The 21,863-nt window shown below is 60.5% G+C and overlaps 4 protein-coding genes across 7 annotated transcripts; 3 read left to right on the top strand and 1 right to left on the bottom strand.

Annotated features, from left to right (window-relative positions):
• Positions 1 to 1,021: 1,021 nt before the first annotated feature.
• Positions 1,022 to 8,914, bottom strand: RGS14 (regulator of G protein signaling 14). 3 transcript variants are annotated; one of them, XM_079319466.1, is made up of 15 exons: positions 8,738 to 8,914; positions 7,294 to 7,315; positions 6,080 to 6,234; positions 5,881 to 5,973; positions 5,228 to 5,371; positions 4,939 to 5,088; positions 4,659 to 4,779; positions 4,451 to 4,575; positions 4,172 to 4,375; positions 4,010 to 4,086; positions 3,768 to 3,894; positions 3,419 to 3,500; positions 3,179 to 3,237; positions 2,849 to 2,963; positions 1,022 to 2,583 (listed from the first exon to the last, which is right to left on the bottom strand). In XM_079319466.1, exons 1-15 carry the CDS (start codon positions 8,780 to 8,782, stop codon positions 2,354 to 2,356), a joined length of 1,749 nt encoding a protein of 582 aa, XP_079175592.1. In that variant the 5' UTR covers positions 8,783 to 8,914; the 3' UTR covers positions 1,022 to 2,353. The 3 variants fall into 3 exon arrangements, with proteins under 3 accessions (XP_079175592.1, XP_079175591.1, XP_079175593.1); XM_079319465.1 differs by having other exon boundaries at positions 4,172 to 4,575; XM_079319467.1 differs by having other exon boundaries at positions 2,486 to 2,606; positions 4,172 to 4,575.
• Positions 8,915 to 10,588: 1,674 nt separating this feature from the next.
• LOC306808721 (ADP-ribosylation factor-like protein 3) lies at positions 10,589 to 13,458 on the top strand. Of its 2 annotated transcripts, XM_079319618.1 has the most exons (6): positions 10,589 to 10,831; positions 11,180 to 11,323; positions 11,412 to 11,528; positions 11,622 to 11,672; positions 12,407 to 12,592; positions 12,670 to 13,458. In XM_079319618.1, exons 1-6 carry the CDS (start codon positions 10,664 to 10,666, stop codon positions 12,715 to 12,717), a joined length of 714 nt encoding a protein of 237 aa, XP_079175744.1. In that variant the 5' UTR covers positions 10,589 to 10,663; the 3' UTR covers positions 12,718 to 13,458. The 2 variants fall into 2 exon arrangements, with proteins under 2 accessions (XP_079175744.1, XP_079175743.1); XM_079319617.1 differs by having other exon boundaries at positions 12,407 to 13,458.
• A 407-nt stretch (positions 13,459 to 13,865) lies between these two features.
• LMAN2 (lectin, mannose binding 2) lies at positions 13,866 to 17,523 on the top strand. The gene is made up of 8 exons (XM_079319709.1): positions 13,866 to 14,039; positions 14,120 to 14,238; positions 14,320 to 14,437; positions 14,681 to 14,760; positions 15,864 to 16,025; positions 16,316 to 16,430; positions 16,800 to 16,919; positions 17,019 to 17,523. The coding sequence occupies exons 1-8, from the start codon at positions 13,898 to 13,900 to the stop codon at positions 17,177 to 17,179; spliced, it is 1,017 nt and encodes a 338-aa protein (XP_079175835.1). The 5' UTR covers positions 13,866 to 13,897; the 3' UTR covers positions 17,180 to 17,523.
• Positions 17,524 to 18,087: 564 nt separating this feature from the next.
• Positions 18,088 to 20,583, top strand: B4GALT7 (beta-1,4-galactosyltransferase 7). The gene is made up of 6 exons (XM_079320174.1): positions 18,088 to 18,236; positions 18,314 to 18,667; positions 19,138 to 19,363; positions 19,578 to 19,661; positions 19,830 to 19,934; positions 20,083 to 20,583. Exons 1-6 carry the CDS (start codon positions 18,190 to 18,192, stop codon positions 20,236 to 20,238), a joined length of 972 nt encoding a protein of 323 aa, XP_079176300.1. The 5' UTR covers positions 18,088 to 18,189; the 3' UTR covers positions 20,239 to 20,583.
• Positions 20,584 to 21,863: the final 1,280 nt, after the last annotated feature.

A 21,863-nucleotide genomic window follows, 5' to 3' on the forward strand; every position in this document is an offset into this window, starting at 1 on the left:
GGTCCTGCTGGGGCATCACAAATCAGAGGTGAGGCCGTGCACACATCCAGCCCTCTCAGTGCCATTGCAGCATCAGCTGTGAGGGACCCAGCTCTGCCCAGGGCACAGTGTCCTCACTCCCAGGGCATTGGAGATGGGTGATGCCAACACCAGTGTGATCCCCATGTTCTGCCACTGCTGGTCATGGTGGCACACAGCCAGGAGAGGAGTGAGGTCAGCGCTGCTGTCACCACCTCCTCAGCCCTGTTTATCATTACCTGCTGCTTACACACCTCCAGCCAAGTTTCCATCCACCCACAGGACACCCAACAAGCTTGTGTCCACAACTGTCTGGGGAACAGACAGTGACCAAAGGCTCCTCCAGCCCTCTGCCTGTGGGAGTGGGCACAAAGAGGTGTTCAGTTGCCACATCCCCATTTCCCCAGGATCAAGCACTGCCGGAACCCATCACCATGATGAGCCAGGTGCAAATGTATGGGCAGAACAAGGGAAGATTCCTTGGGTACTCCAGGGCACTCAGGGACAGACTGGGGACACCTGTGCCACTGCTGGAGCATCACTGAGCCACCTCCACTGAGTCACAGACTGGAGATGAATGCCCAGGAGATGCCACAGCAGGGGACATGTCCTCCTCCCAGGGGACCCTTCTGTCCTGGGGGGTGCAGCCAGTGTGCAGGAGGCTGGTGTCCACACTTGCCCCGTGCCCAGGGGCTCTTGGCCAGCTGCCCCCACAATCATTAACCCAGTGAGGCCCTGGCAGCTCTGGCTGTCACTCATTGACAGGGTTGGGGCTGAAGTCCTTGGCCATGCCGGCCCTGCAGCTTCCCGACTCCATCAGCAGTGCTGGGTAAACAACTCCTGGCACTGCCCCTTGCTGCCAGTCAGGGTGGCACTGGAGCCCAGGGCTGGCCCCAGCTCTGCCATGGCCCTAGGAAGGCTCTGTGGGGGAGAGGGGGTTGAAGGGACATTGCTGCTGAGAGGACATCCAGCCTTGATGACAGAGGAAGGAAAGAAAGGCACATCCAGGCAATGCTCTTTATTTCCCCTGGTTCCACACCACAGAGAGAACTGAGCAGCATCACAGAGATACAAGGGGGCTCTGACTAAGGCCACAAGGCTGCAGCTGGCTGTGGCAGCATAGGGCTGGGTGACCATGCCCCCATCTCTGGGCAAGCCTGGCGGCCCTGGGTCACCCCTCTGGCCAGGCAGTGATGATGGAGTGGTTACCCAAGGCACAGCCAGGAAGGGCTCTGGCATGTATGGACTGTGGAGGGATCTCCTGGCTGCTGTTGGGGGAATGTCTCCATTGCAGATTCTGTCTGGGACCCCTGGGGACAGCAGGCTGCTGGGCATGGGGACCAGCAGTGCACAGCCAGGACTGGCAGATCCAGGCTCAAGGCTCCAGCCCAGCACTGGCAGGAACGAAAGGCTGGGCACACGCTGGGGACCTGCACACCAGGCTGAGGTGCTCAGCACCAGGGGTGCTGCATTCTTCTGGCACCAAGCAGAGCTGTCCTGGAAGTTTGAGCACCCACAGCCCCAGTGGGGATGGGGCAGAGGGGATTTGGGGATTTGCTCCTGCCTGTCCCTCAGCAGCCGCCCACGCAGGATCTCCGGCGGGGAGGAGGAAGGTTTTTTTGGCACCATTTGCTGGCTCTGCCTCTGTCTGTCTGCCCGGGGCAGGAACCATGTGCCCTGCTCCAAGCAGTGCTACTGTGGCAGGATCAGGCCACGCTCACGCAATGCAGACGTAAAAACCTGCCCAGGGCACAGCCTGGCAGGGCTGTGCTCACCCTCCCCAGGAAGGGTGGACTTGCAAATCAACAACAGGGCAGCCCTGTTCCCACGGGGCCAGGGACTGGATCTGGCTCTGAGCTCCTGGCACATGTTCTCCTGACCCTGCCTGCCCACAGCATCAGTGTTCAGGACTGGAGCCTGCCTTTCCTCCCCACCCACCCTGTCTATCCTGCTCAGCCTTCAGCTGGAAGGGAGCTTTCCCCACCCAAACAGTGAGTGGGGCTGTGTCAGCCAGACACAGGCAGGATGTGCTGGGCAGGCAGCTCTGCTGCAGGACAGTGCCAGGCATGCACAGGATGTTGCAAAGTGCTTTGCAACGAGGGTTCAAACTATGTACAGGACTCCCTTGATGTGCACCGGGGTGTGGCCCCACAGAGGGGCATGGCAGCTGCTCAGCCACTGACAGCGACACGACACGACAGTTTGGGACAGGAGGTGGATGGATCTGCAGCCCGGGCAGTGTCAGCGGTGCAGGGCAGGGGCTCTCGGGCCCCTGTTCAACCCCAGCATGGCCTGGGGGTGCCACGTGCCGGGTGTGGATGTGCAGCAGGACTCATCAGAGCTTGTGGTCCAAGGAAGGCTGAGCCAGAGCAGGCTCTTCCTGAGGGCAGCTGCTTCCCTCGGAGCCAGCCTGAGGGGCACTGGGTTGATCTGACCCTTCACAGGCACTGCTGTCCTGCACGGGGAGCTGGAGGAAGTCAGGCAGGACCAGGTCCTCTTTAGAGAGCAGCCCACGCTGGTCGTTGGCCCGGCAGCTCTGGGCACGGTTCAGCAGCTCCACCAGCCCTGGGGAAATGCAGATCATGCACCTGAGCCAGGCACTGGGGCTTTGTCCTAGCACCTCAGCTGCCCTCTCCACCTGATATGACCCCAGACGTGTCCCAGGCACAGCACCTACACCTTCTCCCTGCTCCACACCAGACCCCAAGACCCCACAGCCCATTCCCAGCTTCATGGGACCCTGCACCCCTCCCCAGCACACCAGAGGCTCTGCATCCCTCAGCCCATGTTTTGCCCCAACCCCTCAGGATTCAGACACACCAAGTCTCACCTTCCAGGTCATACGTGCGGCGGTTGAGGTTCATGGCAGCTGAACAGTGTGGCCTGGAGAAGGAGGAGGGTCCCTCCCACCGTGTGTCAGGCTCTGCTCCTGTTGGGCTCCCCTCCTGCAATGAGCAGCCCAAGCTTCAGCCGTGGGGCAAGGAGGCAGCACTGCCCTGGGCTGTCCCCATCACCCTCCCACAGCCTGGCTCCTGCCTTGGCACCCTCTGCCCAGCCCTGTGGCAAGTGCTGGGACCACAACAGGGCTCAGCTTCCCTGTGGACCATGACAGCAGCTGTGAGGGCATCTCTGACCAGGGCTGGAGGGATTTTGTGCTCACCTCACTCCGGTGCAGAGAGGTGGCAGCCACAGCCTCAGCGCTCCTCATCACTCGCACGTCTGCAAGGGAAATGAGGCTCAGTGCCCCATCCCAGCATCCTGGCCATGGCCCAGCCAGTGACAGGATGGGCCCCATACCAGGGAGCAGGAGCCATGGCCAGCAGAAAACAGCCTGACTCTGTGGGTGTCTTCAGGGTGATGTGTCTTGAGGAGATATGGTTTGGGAGGGAGAACACTTTACCTGCTGGTGTTACCAAGACAAGTTTCTGAGCAGACACTGTGCTGACCAGCTCCTCCAAGTCCAGAGTGGTTGGCTCACCTTGCTGCAACAGGAACAGCAACCAGTGTCACACTTGCTGTGGCACAGGAAAGGCAGCCAGGCTGAGGACCTGCTTGGCCAGCACAGGCAACACCCACTGGTCCCTCAAAGCACACACTGGGATGTCTTGGCCCATCCCAAAATTCTAGGAGCCCACAGGCTGCCTCCAGCACACACTGCTGCTCCCCACCATCTACTGAGAACCAGCAGCCGCTGGCCCTAGCCCCAAGCCCAGGGCTCTCCCCAGGCACAGGGGCTGGCCGTGCCTCACCCTGCGCAGCAGCGCCCGCTCCACGCTCACGCCGTACTTCCCCAGCACGGGCTGCAGCGCCTCCCGGATGCGCTTGGTTGACTTGGCTGTGATACGGATGGTCTTGCTGAGGGAGGAGATTTCCAGGCTGCAGAGGGGGAGAAGGGGTTGTTGCAGGCAGGAGCAGAGCCAGGGCACTCAGGATTGCCTGGGGGACTGGGATTCAGGCACTGTGGATGGCCAACAGCATCAGCCCCACTCACTCAAAGCTTATTCTGTTCTCCAGCTTCACCTCCTGGTCTGCCAACACAGAGCACTCCTGGTCCAGCACCAATGCTTTCTGCAAGAGACAAACCATCAGGAGAGAGCCAGCAGAGTGGCATGTGGTCCCAGCACAGAACTGGCAGAACCCTGCTCCTCCCTACCTGCTCATTCCCCACCAGGTAGACCTTGATGTCGGGGATGCTGAAGCCACGTTTCTCACATATCCCTGCCAGCATGTCCCGGATGGAGTGGCCAGGCCGGACAGAGGCCAGCGAGGCTGTGCCATCGGGCAGGTACACACAGCAGTACTTCATGGGCTTGGCTGGCAGCTCTGCCTCGCTGCCCCCCAGGCTCTTCTGTTGGCCCTGAGGAAGGGATGTGGTAGGTGAGCCCAGCCAGTGGCAGCGTGGTGCCGTGGGATTGGCGTGGTGCAGACTCACCTCCGTGCAGGGGCTGGTGGCTGTGCTGGCCGAGGACAAGAAGCCCAGGTCCAGGCTGGCTGAGGAGTTGAGTGAGCCCTGGGACTCCCTCCACAGCATGGCATTCCTGCTGCTTTCTCCCCCCTCTAGGACAGACAGAGAGACAGTGGTGGGGGTGTGAACACCCCTCAGGGTGCTGTGGTCCCTCTGTGCTCAGCTCAGCACCCACCTGCCCAGGACGGCTCCCGCCGCTCGCTCTTCCTGAAGGAGCGCTGAGGGCTGCGGTTGGCACCACTGCCCGCTGTCTCCACGCCCAGTGGAAGGGACTTGCCCAGCTTCAGCTTCGACTTCTGGGGTGAATTGAACAGCATCTCAACATGGCAACACCTGAGGTCTCTTTTTTCCCTGGTCTCCTGGCTGCTTATCTGTCCCCAGCCTGGGGTTGAGCAGCAGGGAAGGGACCCAGCTCCATGGGGATGTGTCCCCATTCCCTTTTCCCCCTCTCTCACCTTGCTGAGGTCAGGAGGGGGGCTGCTGCTGCGGGAGTGGGGCCGCAGGTCAGGCAGGGGCTGCCCCTGGCTCTCTGCCTGCAGGCAGGCCTGGTAGAGCGGGGATTTCACAAAACGTGTGTAGCTGTCAAACTTCATCAGGTTGAAGATCTGGAAAGTGAGGATGTGTGTGCTTAAGACCTCTGCACACCTACAGGCTATGCCCCATGGCACAGCCCATGGCAACAGCAGTGATGCTGGGTGACATGTGGGGTGGTCCCACAGCCCCCCATCCCGTGGATGCCCATACCTGGAGCTGCTGGATGCGAAACATGTCTGGGGAGGGGGTGGCCAGCATGTCCTCCCCAATCCAGGCCTGCTTGTCAATGTTCACAGGACTGACCGAGTGGCTGGAGAGGAACTCATCATAGATCCTCCGTGCCTCCTGGGCCAGCTGAGGGGACAGGAGGCCAGGTTGAGACCAGCAACCCCCTCCTCTATACCACACCAGGGGAGCCCCCTGCTCACCCCACAGACACCTAAACCCTGAAGAACCAACCTGCCCCAGGACCAGCTCAGTACCTGTACTTCAGGACCAAGCTCTGGTCACAACACCAGTGTCTCCACAGAGGTACAACCTGAGGGAGGAACCATCCTGGCTCTGTCCCCATGATCCCTCTGTCTAGCTCTGCCTTTGGTTTTGGTTGTCCCCCAAGAAACACTCTCCACCCTCTGGCAGTCCCAGGCTGGGGAAGCACATCCTGCTCTGTGTGGGGCAGGCAGTCCCAGCTGTGACTTTTCAGCCACACATCACATTCATCCCATTTTATCTTCTGCAAGAGCCTCCAGCCTGCTCAGCCCCTCAAAAAAGGGGTCAGCCAGGACCCCTTTTCATGCAGACTGGACAGCTCTGCCCACATCCCTCCCAGCAGCTGTGTGACCAAAGCTGCATGGAGCTGGTACCTGCTGTGTGTCACTGGCTGGGATCTGCTGGAAGCGCTCACATGCCTGCCAAAAGTACACGTTTTCTGCACTGAACTCCTTCTTGAGGAACTCCTACAGGGCAGAGAGATCTGCTGGTCTGGTGGCACTGTGGCTGTGGGACAGCTGGTGTCCAGCAGTGGACAGGAGCAGGGGTTGAGCTCTGGGCTGTGGCACTCACAGTGAAGTAGGTGACAGCCACACGGTCCTGCAGCAGCGTCTCGAAGGATTCAGCCCAGCTGACCACAGAGCCATGTGTGGATCCACATGTGGCTGGTGGGCCTGGCAGGCTGTTCACACTGTGGTTGCTGCCACGGGCCCGGGAGGCATTTAACTCTGAGAGAGAAAAAGAGTCAGTTCTGCCTGTCTCCCTGTCCCCCCAGTGTCACTCCCCAGCACCAGCAGCCCTCCATCTGCCCCATCTGGATGGGATCTGGTGAGTGCTGGGTAGGGAACATGAGGAGCATCACAGTGGCATCCCTGGAGGACTAAGCACCAGGATGCCACAGCTGTGGCATGAGCTCTCATGGCATGAGAGCTCTCCCTGCCCTCCTGGCAGGTAAGAAAGCCCTGGGGGAGGCACCCAGTCAGCAGGGAAAGCGAAGTGGAAGAGGACACAGAGGTGAAAGGAAGCTTGGAAGATGGGCAGAGGTGCCTGAACCCATTTTCTCTATTCCTCTGGCTATGATGAGGGACAAACCCAGCACGTGGAGGGCACAGAAAGTGTCATTTCCAGCTCTCAACCCTGAGGAAACCCCACTTTGGGGAATCCCAGGGTGACCGTGTATTCAGAAAGCTGGAAGTTCCCAGGGGCAACCCCAGCTTTGGAACTGAGTTGACTGGTGTGCAGCTAGAAGCAGGGGGTCATTTGCAAGAGATGGTAAGGGTATGGAAGCAGTGCTCTCCATGCAAAGCTGGCAGGAACAGAGGTGTGTCAGGCTGCTCCTTTGCCAGGCTCCCTGTACTTATCTTCCTGGTGGTCTAAACCACAAGTAAATGGGGCCAAGAGAGTTAAATAAACCATCTGAGATATCCAGTGCACAGTCAAACTGACAGACAGACTCCCTCAGAGAATCTGGGGCTGGCTGGTACCCAGGTTCTCCTGGCCCCAGGAAGCCACTCAGCCCTCAGCACCCCAAAGTGCCAGCTGGGCAGACAAAAGGAGGGACAGGTACCAGGGGCCAGGAGGGAGGGATGGGGGGACATGGCCAGTGCTGGGCAGAGGGCTCAGCCCTGCACTGCAGGGGCCTTGCCACCCCCGCATGGCACAGGCTGTGCTGACACAGGACCTCACTGTCTGCTGGCTCCCTGCCCCTGGCACCAGGCTGCCTGTGGGCTTCCCCCTCCCCTGAAGATGATGCTGGCCTCCTGTCCCAGGGCAAAGAGCAGCCTTACCTCCATCCGACACGGCCGGGCCCTGTGGGAGTGGAAAGAAGAGAGGTGAGAGGAGCTACATGGCAGCTGCTGCTGGAGGGGCAGCAGCACAAGGGCAAGCCCAGTCTGAGCCCAGAGCAAGAGACACAGTCAGCAAACACTGCTCTGGTGTTACCTGCCCTGTGGCAGAGGCAGGGGGTACAGCCTTTCTCCTACCTCTCCATTGCCTAGGGCCAGCCCAGCAATTGGGAAAGGGCAGATGCTATCAGATGTAACCCTGCCACCCCAAGCAAGCAGAGAGGAGAGAAGCAGCCTCCACAGCACAGGAAGAGGAGGGGAGGAGGGGAGGGAAGGAAGGAGAACCACAACCCCAGGCAGGCAAAGTGCGTGTTCCCTTCCTTCCTTGGAGCCTGGAGCTACTGGAGGACAGATGCCCAAAAGCAGGGACCAGGTGCTGCCAGCTCAAGGCAGAGCAGGACCCAGCAGGACCCAGATACCAGCCAGGGGATGGAGGACCCACAGCAAGCAGGGAGATGGGCAGAGCCTCTCTCAGCACCTGCTCGGGGCCACGCTGAAGTGGTGCCCACATTCAGTGATGCCCCTGGCCCAGCTGGCCCGTGCCCCCCAACCTGCCAGCCCCACACACCCCCGACTGTCTCCATCCCAGGCCCACTATCCCACCCCTGCCCTTCCCTGCTACCCACCCCACATTCCTCTGCCATGTCTCTTACCCCAGTCCCACGTCCCTCTATCTTGCCAGCTCCTCGCTCCTCCCCATCCATCCCTGCTGCCCACACCCACACACTCAGCCATGCCAGCGCCGCCCAGCCCCACAGACACCAGCACTGCCGGCTCCTGTGACCCCATCGCATCCGTCACCGCTTGTCCCTCACTCAGTGCCACGCATCCCCACTCTCAACGCTGTCCAAGCCTCACAAACCCCTGTCCAAGCCTCACAAACCCCTGCTGCTCACTCCCCCAGCCCCACACGGCCCTGCCTGCCTGTTACCCAGCCCCAGACACTGCTGCCTGCCCTACAAACCCTCTACAACTCCGCCTGGGTATCCAAAGCATCCTGCCCTTCCTGCCCAGAAGCCCCACACCCTCCCGCCTGCCTGTTTCCTGACTCCACACATCCCTCTCTCTGCCCGTTATCGACTCCACACCCCGCCCGCCCGCTCCGCGATCCCGCACATCACCCGCCGGCCCGGTACCGAGCTCCACGCCGGGCGGGGCAGCCCCGGGGGATGGGACTGGCGCTCCGGGACATGGGGACCGGCGCCCCGGGACATGGGACCGGCGCTCCAGGGGATGGGACCGGCGCTCCAGGTAACGGGACCGGCGCTCCAGGGGATGGGACCGGCGCTCTGGGAGATGGGGACCGGCGCTCCGGGTAACGGGACCGGCGCTCCAGGGGATGGGACCGGCGCTCTGGGAGATGAGGACCGGCGCCCCAGGCACTCACCATGCGCCCATTGTGGACCACCAGCAGTTTTCCCTTGCCCTGCATGCCTGGCTCTGCCCGGCTCGGCGCGCTAGGGGCGCGGCCCGCGGCCCCGCAGCATCCCCGGCCGGCGGCGCGGCTCTCCGGCCCGGCCCGGCCCGGCGCTCCCGGCGCTGCCACACTACCGCTTTCGGCTCCTACAGGAAGTGTCACCATGGGAACCGCGACCGCAGCGGGGGGAGCGGGGCCGCCCGCCCGCCCGGCACCGCCCCGGCGGACACCGGCTGCAGCTCCGGGCCGGCAGAGCCGCGGCGCCGCTGCACCTCCGTCCCGACCCCCGTCACTGCCTCCGTCTGCATCCACAGCCGTTATCCCATCCCATTCATTCCCCATCTCCGTCTGCATCCATATCCGTTATCCCATTCTCATCCGCATCCCTGTTTCCATCCCCATCCCATTCATTCCCCATCTCCATCTGCATCCACATCCATGATGCCATGCCCGTCTGCATCCCTGCTTCCATCCCCATGCCTGTGCCCGTCTCCCTCCACGTCTACATCCGTGACCACATCCCCATGTGCATCCGTGCTCCCAAACCCATCCCAGCCTCCATTCCCAGCACGGTTGTGCTGCCCTGGGGTCACCACTCCATTGTCCCCACTCCCTGCAGCCTGGGCAGCCTGAGGGGGCTTCTCCCGGCCATTGTACCACCCAGGGAAGGGGGCTGCAGGGGCAGCGGGACACCAGCAGCTCCAGCACACACTGCCACCAGCCTGGTGCCACTTGCCCTGGTCACAGAGAGTCTGGGGCTGGTCCCAGGGCCAGCATTTGGGGAGGGCTGCCTGTGCTGTGTGTGCCAGCAGAACCTGGCAGAGAGGAGCGGTGGACGTGCAGCTTGGAGTCACCAAACTGATGCCTAAGCAGTTTTGCCCATCTCCTAAGACAGGGGTTCCATGTTGATCAGCAACCACAAACCAGTGGAGGATATTTTAGGTTATTTGTTAGGAAATCTCAGTAACTAACAGTGCAGGATAAACCGCAGAGCACCATGGCAACCCGCTCAGGGAAATGCTAATAACGGGGACATAAGGTGGGTGATTAACCTATCAAAAGCAGAACCCTAATATTAAGTTGGGTGCAGATCTACGCAGAAAAAAATGAAGCTTTCCCACCATGAGCAGAGCAGCACAAGTATCCACAGCCCTGGCAGGGTTTCTGGGTGGAGGGAACAGAGGGTGGCACTTTTGGCTGCCCCTCTGCCCCCTACCACTCCATGGAGCAGCAGTGGGATGAGAGGTGACCGTGGTGCTCCCCTTCACTTTGTCAGAGTGTAGCTTTGTTGTTTGGCTTGGCTTTGCCACGAGAGTTATAAATAAAAATCTCTCTCCAAGAGTGTGTGACTCATGGTCCTCACCACAAGGATAACCTCTCTGCTGGGAAACCTGATCTGAGGACAGAACTGCAGCATGCAGGAATCAAAGACATTGCCTAATTAATGCACTTAATCCAAATGGAGAACAGATGAGCCCCTCACCCCACCTGGGTTGGGCGTGGGCTGCTGGGGAATGTGTCTGAGCCCCTCTGGACCCGTGTCATCCCCAAGTGCCAGCTGCTGACATCCCAGCCCTCAACCTGCTCCAGGGCCCGGTGGTTTCCCTTGAGCAGCAGCAGGGAGCTGTGGCAGTCGCTGACGTGGCCTCAAGAAGGCTCAGCAATTTCTCCTGCCACCCTGCAAGGGGACAGCTTGTGGGTACTGGTGAGATATCCCAGTGTGGGAGGCTGTGTCAGCCCTGTCCCTGGGTTGGGACCCCTGGCCCATGGGGAGAGGGACGCCCTGTGCCCCAGTGCCCCATCCCGGGGGGACCTGCTTTATCCCGGGGGTGGGCGACGGCGGGGCGACAGCTGGCTGGAGGATTTGCCGAGGGCATTATTTAATGCTGTGGGTAAATGGAGGAACAGCAGCTAATTCCGGAGCCCGTAATCCTCTTCCTCCCCCGGGGACGGGGAGCGTGCCAGTCACGCACCCGCCGGCGGGCCCCGGGGACGAGCCCCCGGCAGCTCCCCAGCGGTGCCGCGGGCCGGAGCCACTCCCGGACCATGGGGGATGTGCAGAAGGTAAGCGGGGTGTGGTGACATCCCAGCGGCTCCGAGGCGTGTATGGCATCAGCTCGCAGGAGGGCTGGCAGAGCAGGGCTGTGCCTAGGGCATGTTCCCCCCAGCCTGCCTGGGAGGTGGGAGTGGGCTGGGACAGCACACTCGGGAATGGGGGAATTGGGGGTGGGCAGATCTGCTTTGGGGTCACCCCGAGCCTGAACACCTTGGGAGGTTGGCCTTGGTGCTCACTCAGTCCATAGACACAAGGTACCCAGAGCCAACAGTGTGCCCAGTTCCCCCCTCCCAAACAAGGGAGCTCTGCAGCGAGCCAGCAGCCCAGAGGGCTCCCCTAGCACCCCCTGCCCCCAGGGGCTGCTCTCTGTCATCCAGAAGCTGAAGGGTTCGCAGGAGCAGGAGCTCCGCATCGTCCTGCTGGGGCTGGACAACGCGGGCAAGACGACGCTGCTGAAGCACCTGGCGTCCGAGGAGGTCAGCACCATCACCCCCACACAGGTAGGAGCTGCTGGGGCCACGGGTGGCAGTGGAGGGTGCAGGGCCCACCCATCCCTCGGGTGATGCTGGGGTTTGTGTCCCCACGCAGGGATTCAACATCAAGAGCGTCCACTCCCACGGTTTGAAGCTGAATGTTTGGGATATTGGGGGGCAGCGCTCCATCCGCCCATACTGGAAGAAGTATTTGGGCAGCACAGACCTGCTGGTGAGTGGGGCAGCACCCCCAACCCTGTGCATGCTGTGTGGGGCCCACAGAAGGGCAAGGAGACTCTGACTGTCCCTTTTGTCCCCATGGCAGATTTATGTCATTGACAGTGCTGACCAGAAGCGTTTCGAGGAGACAGGGCAGGTATGAGTGGTCTGCTGAGGGGTGGCTGTGGGGTCCTGGTGCTCAGATCTGTATGGTGCCAATTTTTTGGGGATGAGGGGGAAGCAAAGCTGCTCTCAATTGCAGGGCAGGGAGAGCCATGCTGTCTCCAGAGCTCTGTGGGAAGGCTCAAGATCAGTGTCTCAGCAGGCAGAGATACCCCACTCCATGGCCCAGCAGCTCCCCCTGAGCTGGGATGCTCCAAGACTGCCCAGCATAGGGGTGACAGTCCCTGGTGAAAGCTACCCCTCAGTCCCCAGCCCTCATCCCACCCCCCAGTTAGTGATATGGCCAAAAAAAGGGTTATGAGTAGCAAATTTAGATGTAAACCTTGGGAATGAAGCTCTGAGAGGGGAAGGTGAGACTCCAACCACCAGCCCTGGCTGTTCCAGCACCAGACAGTGGTGTGGGTGTGCCAGACAGTTCAGGACTGCCAGAAACCTCCTGCAGCTGCCCTTTGCCCAGGGCTCTCAGTGCTGGGAGGGTTTCAGTCCTCAAATAGCCCTGCATGTGTCTCCTGGGCTGATGGAGCTCCAGGAGGTAAAGCTCCTTTGGGAGCTTCTTTCCCTTGGAATGTCAAGACCTCACAACTTCCTTATCTGCAACAAGCACCAGAGAGAAGGGATGAGGTATTTGGAGGGCTGAGGTATCCAGCCCATGTTGGGCAGCTCTGTGGTGGAGGGCAGCAGCCCTGGGAGAAGCTTCTCTCTTGGCAGGAGCTTGCAGAGCTCACAGAGGACGAGAACCTCTCGGGAGTCCCGCTGCTGGTGTTTGCCAACAAGCAGGACCTGGTGACTGCAGCACCTGCAGCCGAAATCGCAGAAGGGCTGAGCCTCCACACCTACCGGGACCGGGAGTGGCAGATCCAGGCCTGCTCGGCCCTGTCTGGGGAAGGGGTGCAGGTAGAGATGGGGGCTGTGGGCTCTGCAGAGCTGGGACAGGGCCCAAGCGCTTGTGCTCACATCCTTCTTGCCTCCAGGATGGGATGAACTGGATTTCCAGACAGATTGTGAACAGGAAGAAGTGAGAGCTGCAAAGTGCCAGAAGGGACTGAGCTGCAGGTCCCTACACCATGGCCAACCCCCTGTCCCTTGGCTCCCCCCGAGCCTCAGACTGCCATGTTCGGATGATTTTCCCACTCAGCCTTCCACTAATCAGCTGGCTTCCCCTTTCCCTGCCTCCTGGGCTTCCACAGGCTCCTCATACCCCCGACTACCCTGCAGCCTGGAGAGAAGCACACGTCCCGCCGTGTTGAGGGTTTGCACACCTCCAGCACGAGAACCTGCCCAGGACTCACCCACCCACGCTGCAGTCACACCCTGCAGGGGCTGCTGTGACCCACACAGTGCCCCGGGCACACCGGCACCCCAACACAGCGCTGGCTGCACCGCCAGGCACCCGAGTGCTGTGTCCCCTGGGCAGGATGGGACTGGTGCTGCCCCAGCCCTGGCAGCTGGCTCGGGAAAGCCTCATTCAGCAGCTCTCGCTGGCCAGAGGAGTCCCCATGTGCGCACAGGACTCGGGACAAGCACGAAGACAGGACCAGTCACTAACGGAGGGATCTCCTCGTCCGGTGCCAGTGGAAGCTGCTCTGTGCCACTGAGGGGTCCCTGTACCCCTGGGACATGTGCTGTGTCGCCTGGCTGGAGGTGCCCGTCCAGAGGGCTGGGACATTCTGCTCCGTGGCCACCTCGGCGTCCAGGGATGGGGGGAGACCTGCGGGAGCGGGCCGGGGGCTGCCCTGCGACCCTCAATAAAGCTGCTGTGACCTCCACCCTGCCTCGGCCTGTCCTTCCTGCCCTGCGGAGCTGTTCGGCCCGGCGAGGCCACTCCTCGGGCCATCCCGAGCCCATTCTTCCCGAGCCCGTTCCCGTTCCCGGGACCCGTCGTGGCACATGTACCGTGGGCTGCACGAGCCGCGCACGTGAAGCGACCCAGGGAAAGCGGGCGGACTACATTTCCCGGCACGCCCCGTGCCACCGAGCACGCGCAGGGCACGCCGGGAGGCCGTTCGCTCCTCTCCTCCCGTCTCCCGTCGCGCAACGGGAGCTGCGTGCCCCGCTGGCCCCGCCCTCCTGCCCTGCAATAGGCGGGCAGTGATGCCGCTCAGGTTTGGGGGCGGGATCACAGTGAGTGCGGATTTGTAATTGGCTGTTGCGGTTGAGAGGCAGGGCTGAGGGCGGAGCGGCGGCAGGCGGAAGCGGAGCATGGCGGCGGGTGCGGGCGGGCTGGTGGCGGCGGCCGCGCTGCTGTTGGCCCTGGCCGGGCCGCGCCCGGTGCCCGCCGAGCTCACGGATGGCAACAGCGAGCACCTGAAACGGGAGCACTCGCTGATGAAACCGTACCAGGGTGAGCGCGGGGCCGGAGGGATGCGCAGGGCGCCCCGCCAGCGGCCCGGGCTGATCCGCGCTGTGTTCGCCCCTTTGCAGGCGCGGGCTCCGCCGCGATGCCACTGTGGGACTTCCAGGACAGCACCATGGTCACCAGCCAGTACGTGCGCCTGACGCCCGACGAGCGCAGTCGGAGGGGCTCCATCTGGAACCGCGTGGTGAGAGCCCGGGGGAGCACGGGCGGGGATCGGGCGGCCCTGCCGCCCCACGCCCTGACGCCGCTGGCGTTTCTCCCACAGCCCTGCTTCCTCAAGGACTGGGAGCTCCACGTCCACTTCAAGATCCACGGAGCCGGCAAGAAGAACCTGCACGGGGATGGGCTGGCGCTGTGGTACACGCAGGAGCGCCTGACCTCAGGTCAGCGGCCGGTGCGCAGTGCACGGGCTCTGTCCCGGAAGGCAGCTGGCCAGGGAGCGCCTCTGAGCGCCCCCGGGCTGGTTTCACTATTTGGGGTGACGTGTCCCATGTGTTCTGTCCGGGCAGCAGGTGCCCTCAGCCACCTGCTTGGCAGTGAACAGCTCGTACAGCTCAGAACTCTCTGAGCACAAATTCTGACTCGCTTCTGTCTCTTCCGCTCTCTACTCCTCTGTCCTTTTCCAGGTCCTGTCTTTGGCAGCAAGGACAACTTCCATGGACTGGCTATTTTCCTTGATACCTATCCCAATGATGAGGCGACAGAGGTGAGTAGTCCAAGCAGCTTGTGCAGTTCCCTTCCTGCTCCACGTGCTCTCACCTGATCCAAGGAAAAGTCTCCTTAGTTGAGCATGGTCTGCTCTTCCTAAACTGGGAAGTTGGTAAAGAGAAGAGTTTGTGTGCATTAATGGAGATAAGAAGCTCCTTGCTCTTTCCTGTGCTGCTCTTGGCTACACAGATGTTGCCAAGGAATCTTCTCTGCACAGAGAGAGCAGGCACAGAGCTGGTGTAAACCCAGCACCACCTGCTATTCATCCTGAATGTCATCCCCTGACCTCTGTGCTTTGGATACTTATTTCATGATGTTTCTGCCCTTATTTTCTCTTTGGAACATGTGTGTGTCTGAAAGAAACTCCTGGGTTGCCTTTTTGCACCAGAATTCCCCATGGCCACAAGATAAATCAATCCTGTGAGGGCTGGGCATCCTTTTTTACTGTCCTGCTCTGTGTTTGTGGATCTCATTATGGCGCAGTCAGAAAGCAAAACTCTGGGATCTGTACCATCAAAACCATAATACTTAAATCATGAAGCACCTGGAAATGACCCATTTCCCTGTTGTCTTGATGCTCATGGGAGGCGAATTCCTGCCTGCATTTGTCCTCTCATGGTGTAGGTAATCCACTGATCACAGAGCCTTGTGTGTGGTTTTGCTGCTTATGTGAGACTTCTGTCTGTTCTGGGTCTTGTGCTCTGTTCTTATACTTCTTGTGCTCAAGGAACAACTGAACGTGGCAGTCAGAGCTGCCAAGGTGGGGATTGGTCACAGGTTGGGCTCAGTGCTCTCAGAGATCTTTTCCAGCCTAAATTATTCTGGGATTTTTATCTAGCCACTCTGCAAGTGTGGGACAGTGTGACTGCCCTGGAGTACAGGGTGGGTTTATTCACAGAATCACATGAAATGGGATCTCAGAAAGGTTTGCTCTGCTTTTGGCAGCTCTGGCTTGGTTCAGAAGCAGCTTTAGGTGGAGAAGCAGCCGTGCTGCCGTGGTGCTGCGCTCTGTGCCTGACCATGGCCCTGCTGCTGCACTGTCCTCCCTCTGCGGGCTCTGCTGTGCCCTGGGAGCTCCAGCAGCCCTCTCTGTCCCCACAGCGCGTGTTCCCCTACATCTCTGCCATGGTCAACAACGGCTCCCTGAGCTACGACCACAGCAAGGACGGGCGCTGGACGGAGCTGGCCGGCTGCTCGGCCGACCTGCGCAACCAGAACCACGACACCTTCCTGGCCGTGCGCTACTCCCGCGGCCGCCTCACGGTGAGAGCCGGGCACGCCTCACCTCTGTTTCAGCTGGGCAGGGCTGCCTCTGCCTGCAGATGGGATTCCAGGCTCAGCCACTGCCTCTCTGGCTCCTCCAGATCTAAAAGAGGTGCAACCAGGCAGGATAGAGGTGTTCTAAAAGTGACTGCCTGGAGAGGGTGTGGAGATATTAATGAATCATCTGGACACAATCTATGTGGTCTGGGATGGTGATGCTTGAGCAGGGAGATTGGATCCTGTCCCATGATTCTGTACATTCCTGGTGTGACCCTCTCCTTGTTTTGCAGGTGATGACTGATGTGGAAGACAAGAACGAATGGAAGAACTGTATCGACATCGCAGGGGTGCAGCTGCCAACTGGATATTTCTTTGGTGCTTCTGCTGGCACTGGAGATCTCTCTGGTGAGAGGGGGCTTTGTGGTGTTTGGAGCCTGGATTAGGTGACCATGTCTTGGCAGCAGAGTTGGCTCTCCAGAGGTCCCTTCCAACCCTAAAAATTCTGTGATTCTGTGGATGCACTGGATAGTTTCCATGGCTTCCTTTCTCTGAATTGTTCACTGGGCTTTTGAAACCCTTTTGGGACCTATGGCTGGGGAAAGGAGGCACCTGAGAGCTAAGGAACATCTTTGGATTGCGGTTTGGTACCTGGGGATGAGGGTGGCTTGAGATGGAAGGAGACTGGACGTGGCAGAGGATGGTCTGAGGAGTGCTCTGAGTATGCGGACATCTCAGAGCTTCTGATGGTTCTTGGTGCTCATGGTTGTTCCGCAGACAATCACGACATTATCTCGATGAAGCTGTTCCAGCTCATGGTGGAGCACCCTGTAGAAGATGAGAGCGTTGACTGGACCAAGATCGAGCCGAGTGTCAGCCTCCTTAAATCCCCCAAAGGTGAGCCTGTGCGCTTTAGGATATTTGGGGGTTTGGGGTGTGACACCTGGCACAACTCCGCAGGAGCCGAGGTTATTCTGGTCTCTGTTTCCCTTGCAGACAACGTGGATGACCCGACGGGGAATTTCCGGAGCGGGCCGCTGACGGGCTGGAAGGTGTTCCTGCTCCTGCTCTGTGCGCTGCTGGGCATCATTGTCTGCGCCGTGGTGGGAGCCGTGGTCTTCCAGAAGCGCCAGGAGCGGAACAAACGTTTCTACTAGTGGAGCACCTGTGCCCAAACCCATCATTTTTTATGGGGAGCTGTAAAAAAAAAACAAACTGTGGTTTCTAAATGCTGTTTCTGAGAAATACCAGAAGTATTTTCTTACCTGTCTGTTTGGCTGTAACCCCCGCCCGGCCCTTGGCCTCCCGCGGGTTGGACTGAGGGGGGTGATGTGATGCCCGCTGGCTCCTCAGAGCCATGGTGTGGGAGCCTGGAGGTTGCTCCCTGGTTTTTCCAGCGCTCCCCCCGCCTTGCTGGGACTTGCTGTGCTGCCTGGGGCAGGTGTGAACATGAGGGGCTGAGGGGAGGGGGCTGCGAGTGGGCATTAAAGGACTGACACCACCCGTGGCTCTGGCTCTGTCTGACGGGGAGAGAAGGGGAGCTCTGCTGGGGAGGGAGGATGGAAAGTGCTGATGTGATGGGGCTGAAAGAACTGGGATTATGGGGGGGGGGTCTCAGCTTGATGTGGGTGCAGGGAGGCAATCCTGGGAGGATCCCAAAGGACCTGTGGGTGGGGATCTGTGCAGGAGAGGGATGGGGTGCGGTGTCGGGGATCTGTGCAGGGGATGGATGGTGTGCGGTGTCGGGGATCTGTGCAGGGATGTTGTGCGGTGTCGGGGATCTGTGCAGGGATGTTGTGCGGTGTCGGGGATCTGTGCAGGGATGGGGTGCGGTGTCGGGGATCTGTGCAGGGGATGGATGGTGTGCGGTGTCGGTGATCTGTGCAGGGATGGGGTGCGGTGTCGGTGATCTGTGCAGGGGATGGATGGTGTGCGGTGTCGGTGATCTGTGCAGGGATGTTGTGCGGTGTCGGGGATGTGCGCAGGGGATGTGGCCCGGTGTCCCCGCGGTTCCCGGTGCAGCGGGATGGAGGGATGTCCCCGGCGGGCGGTGCCGCCCCTGTCCCGCCCCTTCGGCGGAAGAGATCGGGGCCGTGTTTCCGGGGGAGAAGGGGGAGCGGCGGGCGCAGCCAGCGTGTCCCGGGGCCGGCGGGGCCGGGCGGGCGCCATGGGCCCGGCCCGCCGCAGGGACGCGCTCCGGCTGCGCGGCGGAGGGTGAGCGCGGCACCGGCGGGCGGGGGGATTTGGGGGATGCTCGCCCACCGTGCGCTCACCCCGCGCCCATCCCGCAGGTCGCCGCCGCTCCTGCGGCTCTTCCCCGGCCGCCTCTCCGCGTTCCCGCTGTTCCTGCTGGCGCTGCTGCTGGGCTTCGTTTCGCTGCTCTGGCTGCAGCTCAGCTGCTCGGCAGAGGGGCCGGCGGCGGGCGGGCAGCACCGGGGGGTTCCCCGGCAGCCCTGCCCGCCGCCCGCGCCCCCGCAGCCCCTCGAGGAGGATCCGGCGTGGGGCCCGCACCGGCTGGCGCTGCTGGTGCCCTTCCGAGAGCGCTTCGAGGAGCTGCTGGCCTTCGTGCCCTACATGCACCGCTTCCTCAGCAAGAAGAGGATCCGCCACCGCATCTTCATCCTCAACCAAGTGGATCACTTCAGGTAGCAGCTGCTTGTGCCAAGGGGGTCATTCCCGAAGCTCTGAGTGCTGGGAGAGAAGCAGAGGAGCAGAGCAGTGGGATGTCAGGGATAGTGTGTGATGCTCTCCCTAAAACTGCTCACACTAGAGCTTAGAGATGGACAAAGTGGTGGTTTGCATCCTTCTTCCTTAGCAAGAATAGAATCTTAGCATAGAATCCCTTATCCTCGGGTATTTCAGCTTTCTCCTCAGTGTCAGAGGTGTGCAGCAGCAAACATATGGGCGCTCTGGAAGTCAAAGACAGGCCATGGGGTGTTTGGAAATGCTGTCACCTGCAGCTCACTGTGCAGGGAGAAGCAGGGGCGCAGTTGCAGAATGGAATGCTGTGTGTATTTGGGGACCAGTCAGGCATTGAGCATTGATGATTGTGGCAGAGGGATGTGTGGGGACAGAGGCTGCTGTGTGGCACTGAGAGCCCTCAGTCCCGTGGCAGGTTTAACAGGGCATCCCTGATCAATGTGGGCTTCCTGGAGAGTGGCAATGACACCGACTACATCGCCATGCACGACGTGGATCTCCTGCCCCTCAATGAGCACCTGGATTACAGCTTCCCAGAGGCAGGGCCCTTCCACGTGGCATCCCCAGAGCTGCACCCACTCTACCACTACAAGACCTACGTGGGTGGCATCCTGCTGCTCACCAAGCAACACTACGAGCTGGTGAGTTTCTGGGTGGGATGTTCTGGACAGTTTGGAGCAGGAGCTATAACATTGTCATGGTCAGCTTGGGAAGTGGGGACAGCATGGTCTGGGGACAGAGCCTGTGGTCTGAGCTGCTGGTGGGCAGGGCAGGGAAGGCTGGGATGGTGTCTGCTCCTCTGGGGCTGGGGAGTTGTGCTCGACCTTGGCTGGTATGGTGCTGCTCTCCTTCCAGTGCAATGGCATGTCCAACCGCTTCTGGGGCTGGGGACGGGAGGACGACGAGTTTTATCGACGTATCAAAGGAGCTGGTCTCCAGGTAAGGGGTCTCTGCACCCTCCTGGCTTGAAATTGCCCTTTCTTATGTCTCTTCACCTGGCCCCCACTATGGCCACCCAGTTTGGGGACTGGGGAAGGCAGCCCTGCTCTCCAGCAGCAGGTGCAGGAGTTTTCCAGTAGCTTTATGGAAGCTCTGCTCTTCTCCCAGGTTCGTCGTCCCTCCGGAATCACAACTGGATATGAGACTTTCCAGCACCTGCATGACCCAGCCTGGAGGAAGAGAGACCAGAAGCGCATTGCTGCACAGAAGCAGGTGAGACCTGTGGTCAAGGGGAGCCACAGGAGATTTGGGCTGTAGTCACCACATGCTCTGAGCCCTCCTCTGCCAGCTCTGGCTCCTTCCCCAGGCACTGGGTGCTTCCCCCTTCCAGCCTGGCCCCATCAGTCTTTCTCTTCCTCAGGAGCAGTTTAAGGTGGATCGGGAGGGAGGCCTGAACAACGTGCGGTACCGGATCGAGTCACGGACAGATCTGAGCGTGGCAGGAGCCCCTTGCACCGTCCTCAATATCTTGCTGGACTGTGACACAAACGAGACCCCCTGGTGCACGTTTGGCTGAGCCCATCCCCACGTGCCCGTCGTGTGCTCTGTGCTGGTGCCAAGGCTCTGTGGCTGCCGTGGAGCTGCCTGGAGCAGGCAGGGGTTTTGCAGCGGGTGAGCATGGCAGTGCTGGCGAGACACAGAGGAGCAGAAGAGGCTGAGGACTGGACTTTGCTGGGAGCAACAGAAGAGGCTGAGTGGGACTTGCTGGCATTGCTGCAGGCTCTGGTGCTGCCTCCCAGGGCAGGTGCAGGAGGTGGCTTTCCTGTGCTGGACATGGCTGAGCTGCCACGCAGCTCAGAGGACAATAAAGAACTGTCAGGACACCTGTGAGTTGTGAATGCCCTGGGCTGTGCTGGCACTACTCCCTTTTCCTGTTCCCTTCACCTTCCTTCAGCACACCTGTTCTGGCTTGGCCCCAGCTCCTCTCTGTGTGACAGGTGAGCTCTGAGCTGCTCTGGTTCAGAGGCCAAGCCAGTCTGAAATGGGCTCTGAGAGAGAAGGTGCCTCTTCCAGCTACCAGGTACCCCCAGGGCTGGGCTGTTGTCATTGCAGTGCAGGAAGTGGTTGTGGTTGAGCCGTGCCCAAGCCCCAGCATCCACAGCGCTGCTGGATGTCAGCACTTGTCCTCCAGGACCTCTCTGGGGTGAGGAGGAGAGTTCTGACTGAGCTGTCTTTTCCTTGCCTGCCTTCCTTGGCATGTGCTGCCTCAGCCTTTCTGGGGGGGTTGGAAAATCTGATGTCTGTCCTGGGGTCTTGGCACACGTTTTGGGTGCTGCTGTGTCCTCAGGCTGGGTAGACCCAGTTGAACAGCCAGTACCCCTCCATTCAGCCCCACCACCAACACTGGCACCAGGCCCTCTGCATTTCCTGGCCCCTTCTGTCCTATCTCCTGTCTGGCAGTTCCTGGAGTGGTTGCTTTCCATCCCCAGAGAGAAACTGTTGCCATCCCGGGAAGACAAATAGCTCCAGAGAGGAGGGAGGGAGGGAGGGGAAAAAGCATCAGAGCCAAGTGTGGGGGTCATGTACCCTGTAGGGACTGTGGGATGGGGTGTCTGGAGGGATCTGGTGCCTTCTGCTCTCTGTGCTGCTCTGGAGCTGGGAGAGGGATCTGGAGCCCTTGGATAGGGTGTGGGGGGCTGCCTCTGAGGCAGGGGTTGAGGTGCTGGTGCCGGGTGAGGATCTGCTTTGCATCATGGAAGCAGCAGGCCCAGCCTCGGGGTGCTGTGGGGATGTCCAGGAGCTCCTGGTGACTCCAAAGCAGCGCTGGTATTTGGCATGAAGGTGCTGGTGAACTTGGACACCTGGTGCACTTCTCCACAAGTGTTCCCAGGACCAGTCATGCCCTTGTGTGGGCAGCCAGAGGAAGATGCATCCCCACTCCCGCCTCTCCATGGCACGGGTTTGGGATCAGCCATCTGTATGGCAGCCCCTTCCTGGTGCCTGAACCGCAGCCAGGGCTGGTGGAGGCAGATCAAAGTATTTCTCTTCGTTCAAAATAGATGACACAATTTGGGGCAGGTTTCATAAAGACATAGCTGTGCAGAAACAGAGAGCATATGTGCACCTCGCACTTCGCTCAGCGCTCCAGGCTCCTCTCCTGCTGCCTGGCAGCTATTTCTCAGCTCTGCTCGCAGCCCCCTC

This window comes from Erithacus rubecula (genome assembly GCF_903797595.1).
Source record: "Erithacus rubecula genome assembly, chromosome: 16".
NCBI lineage: Eukaryota > Metazoa > Chordata > Aves > Passeriformes > Muscicapidae > Erithacus > Erithacus rubecula.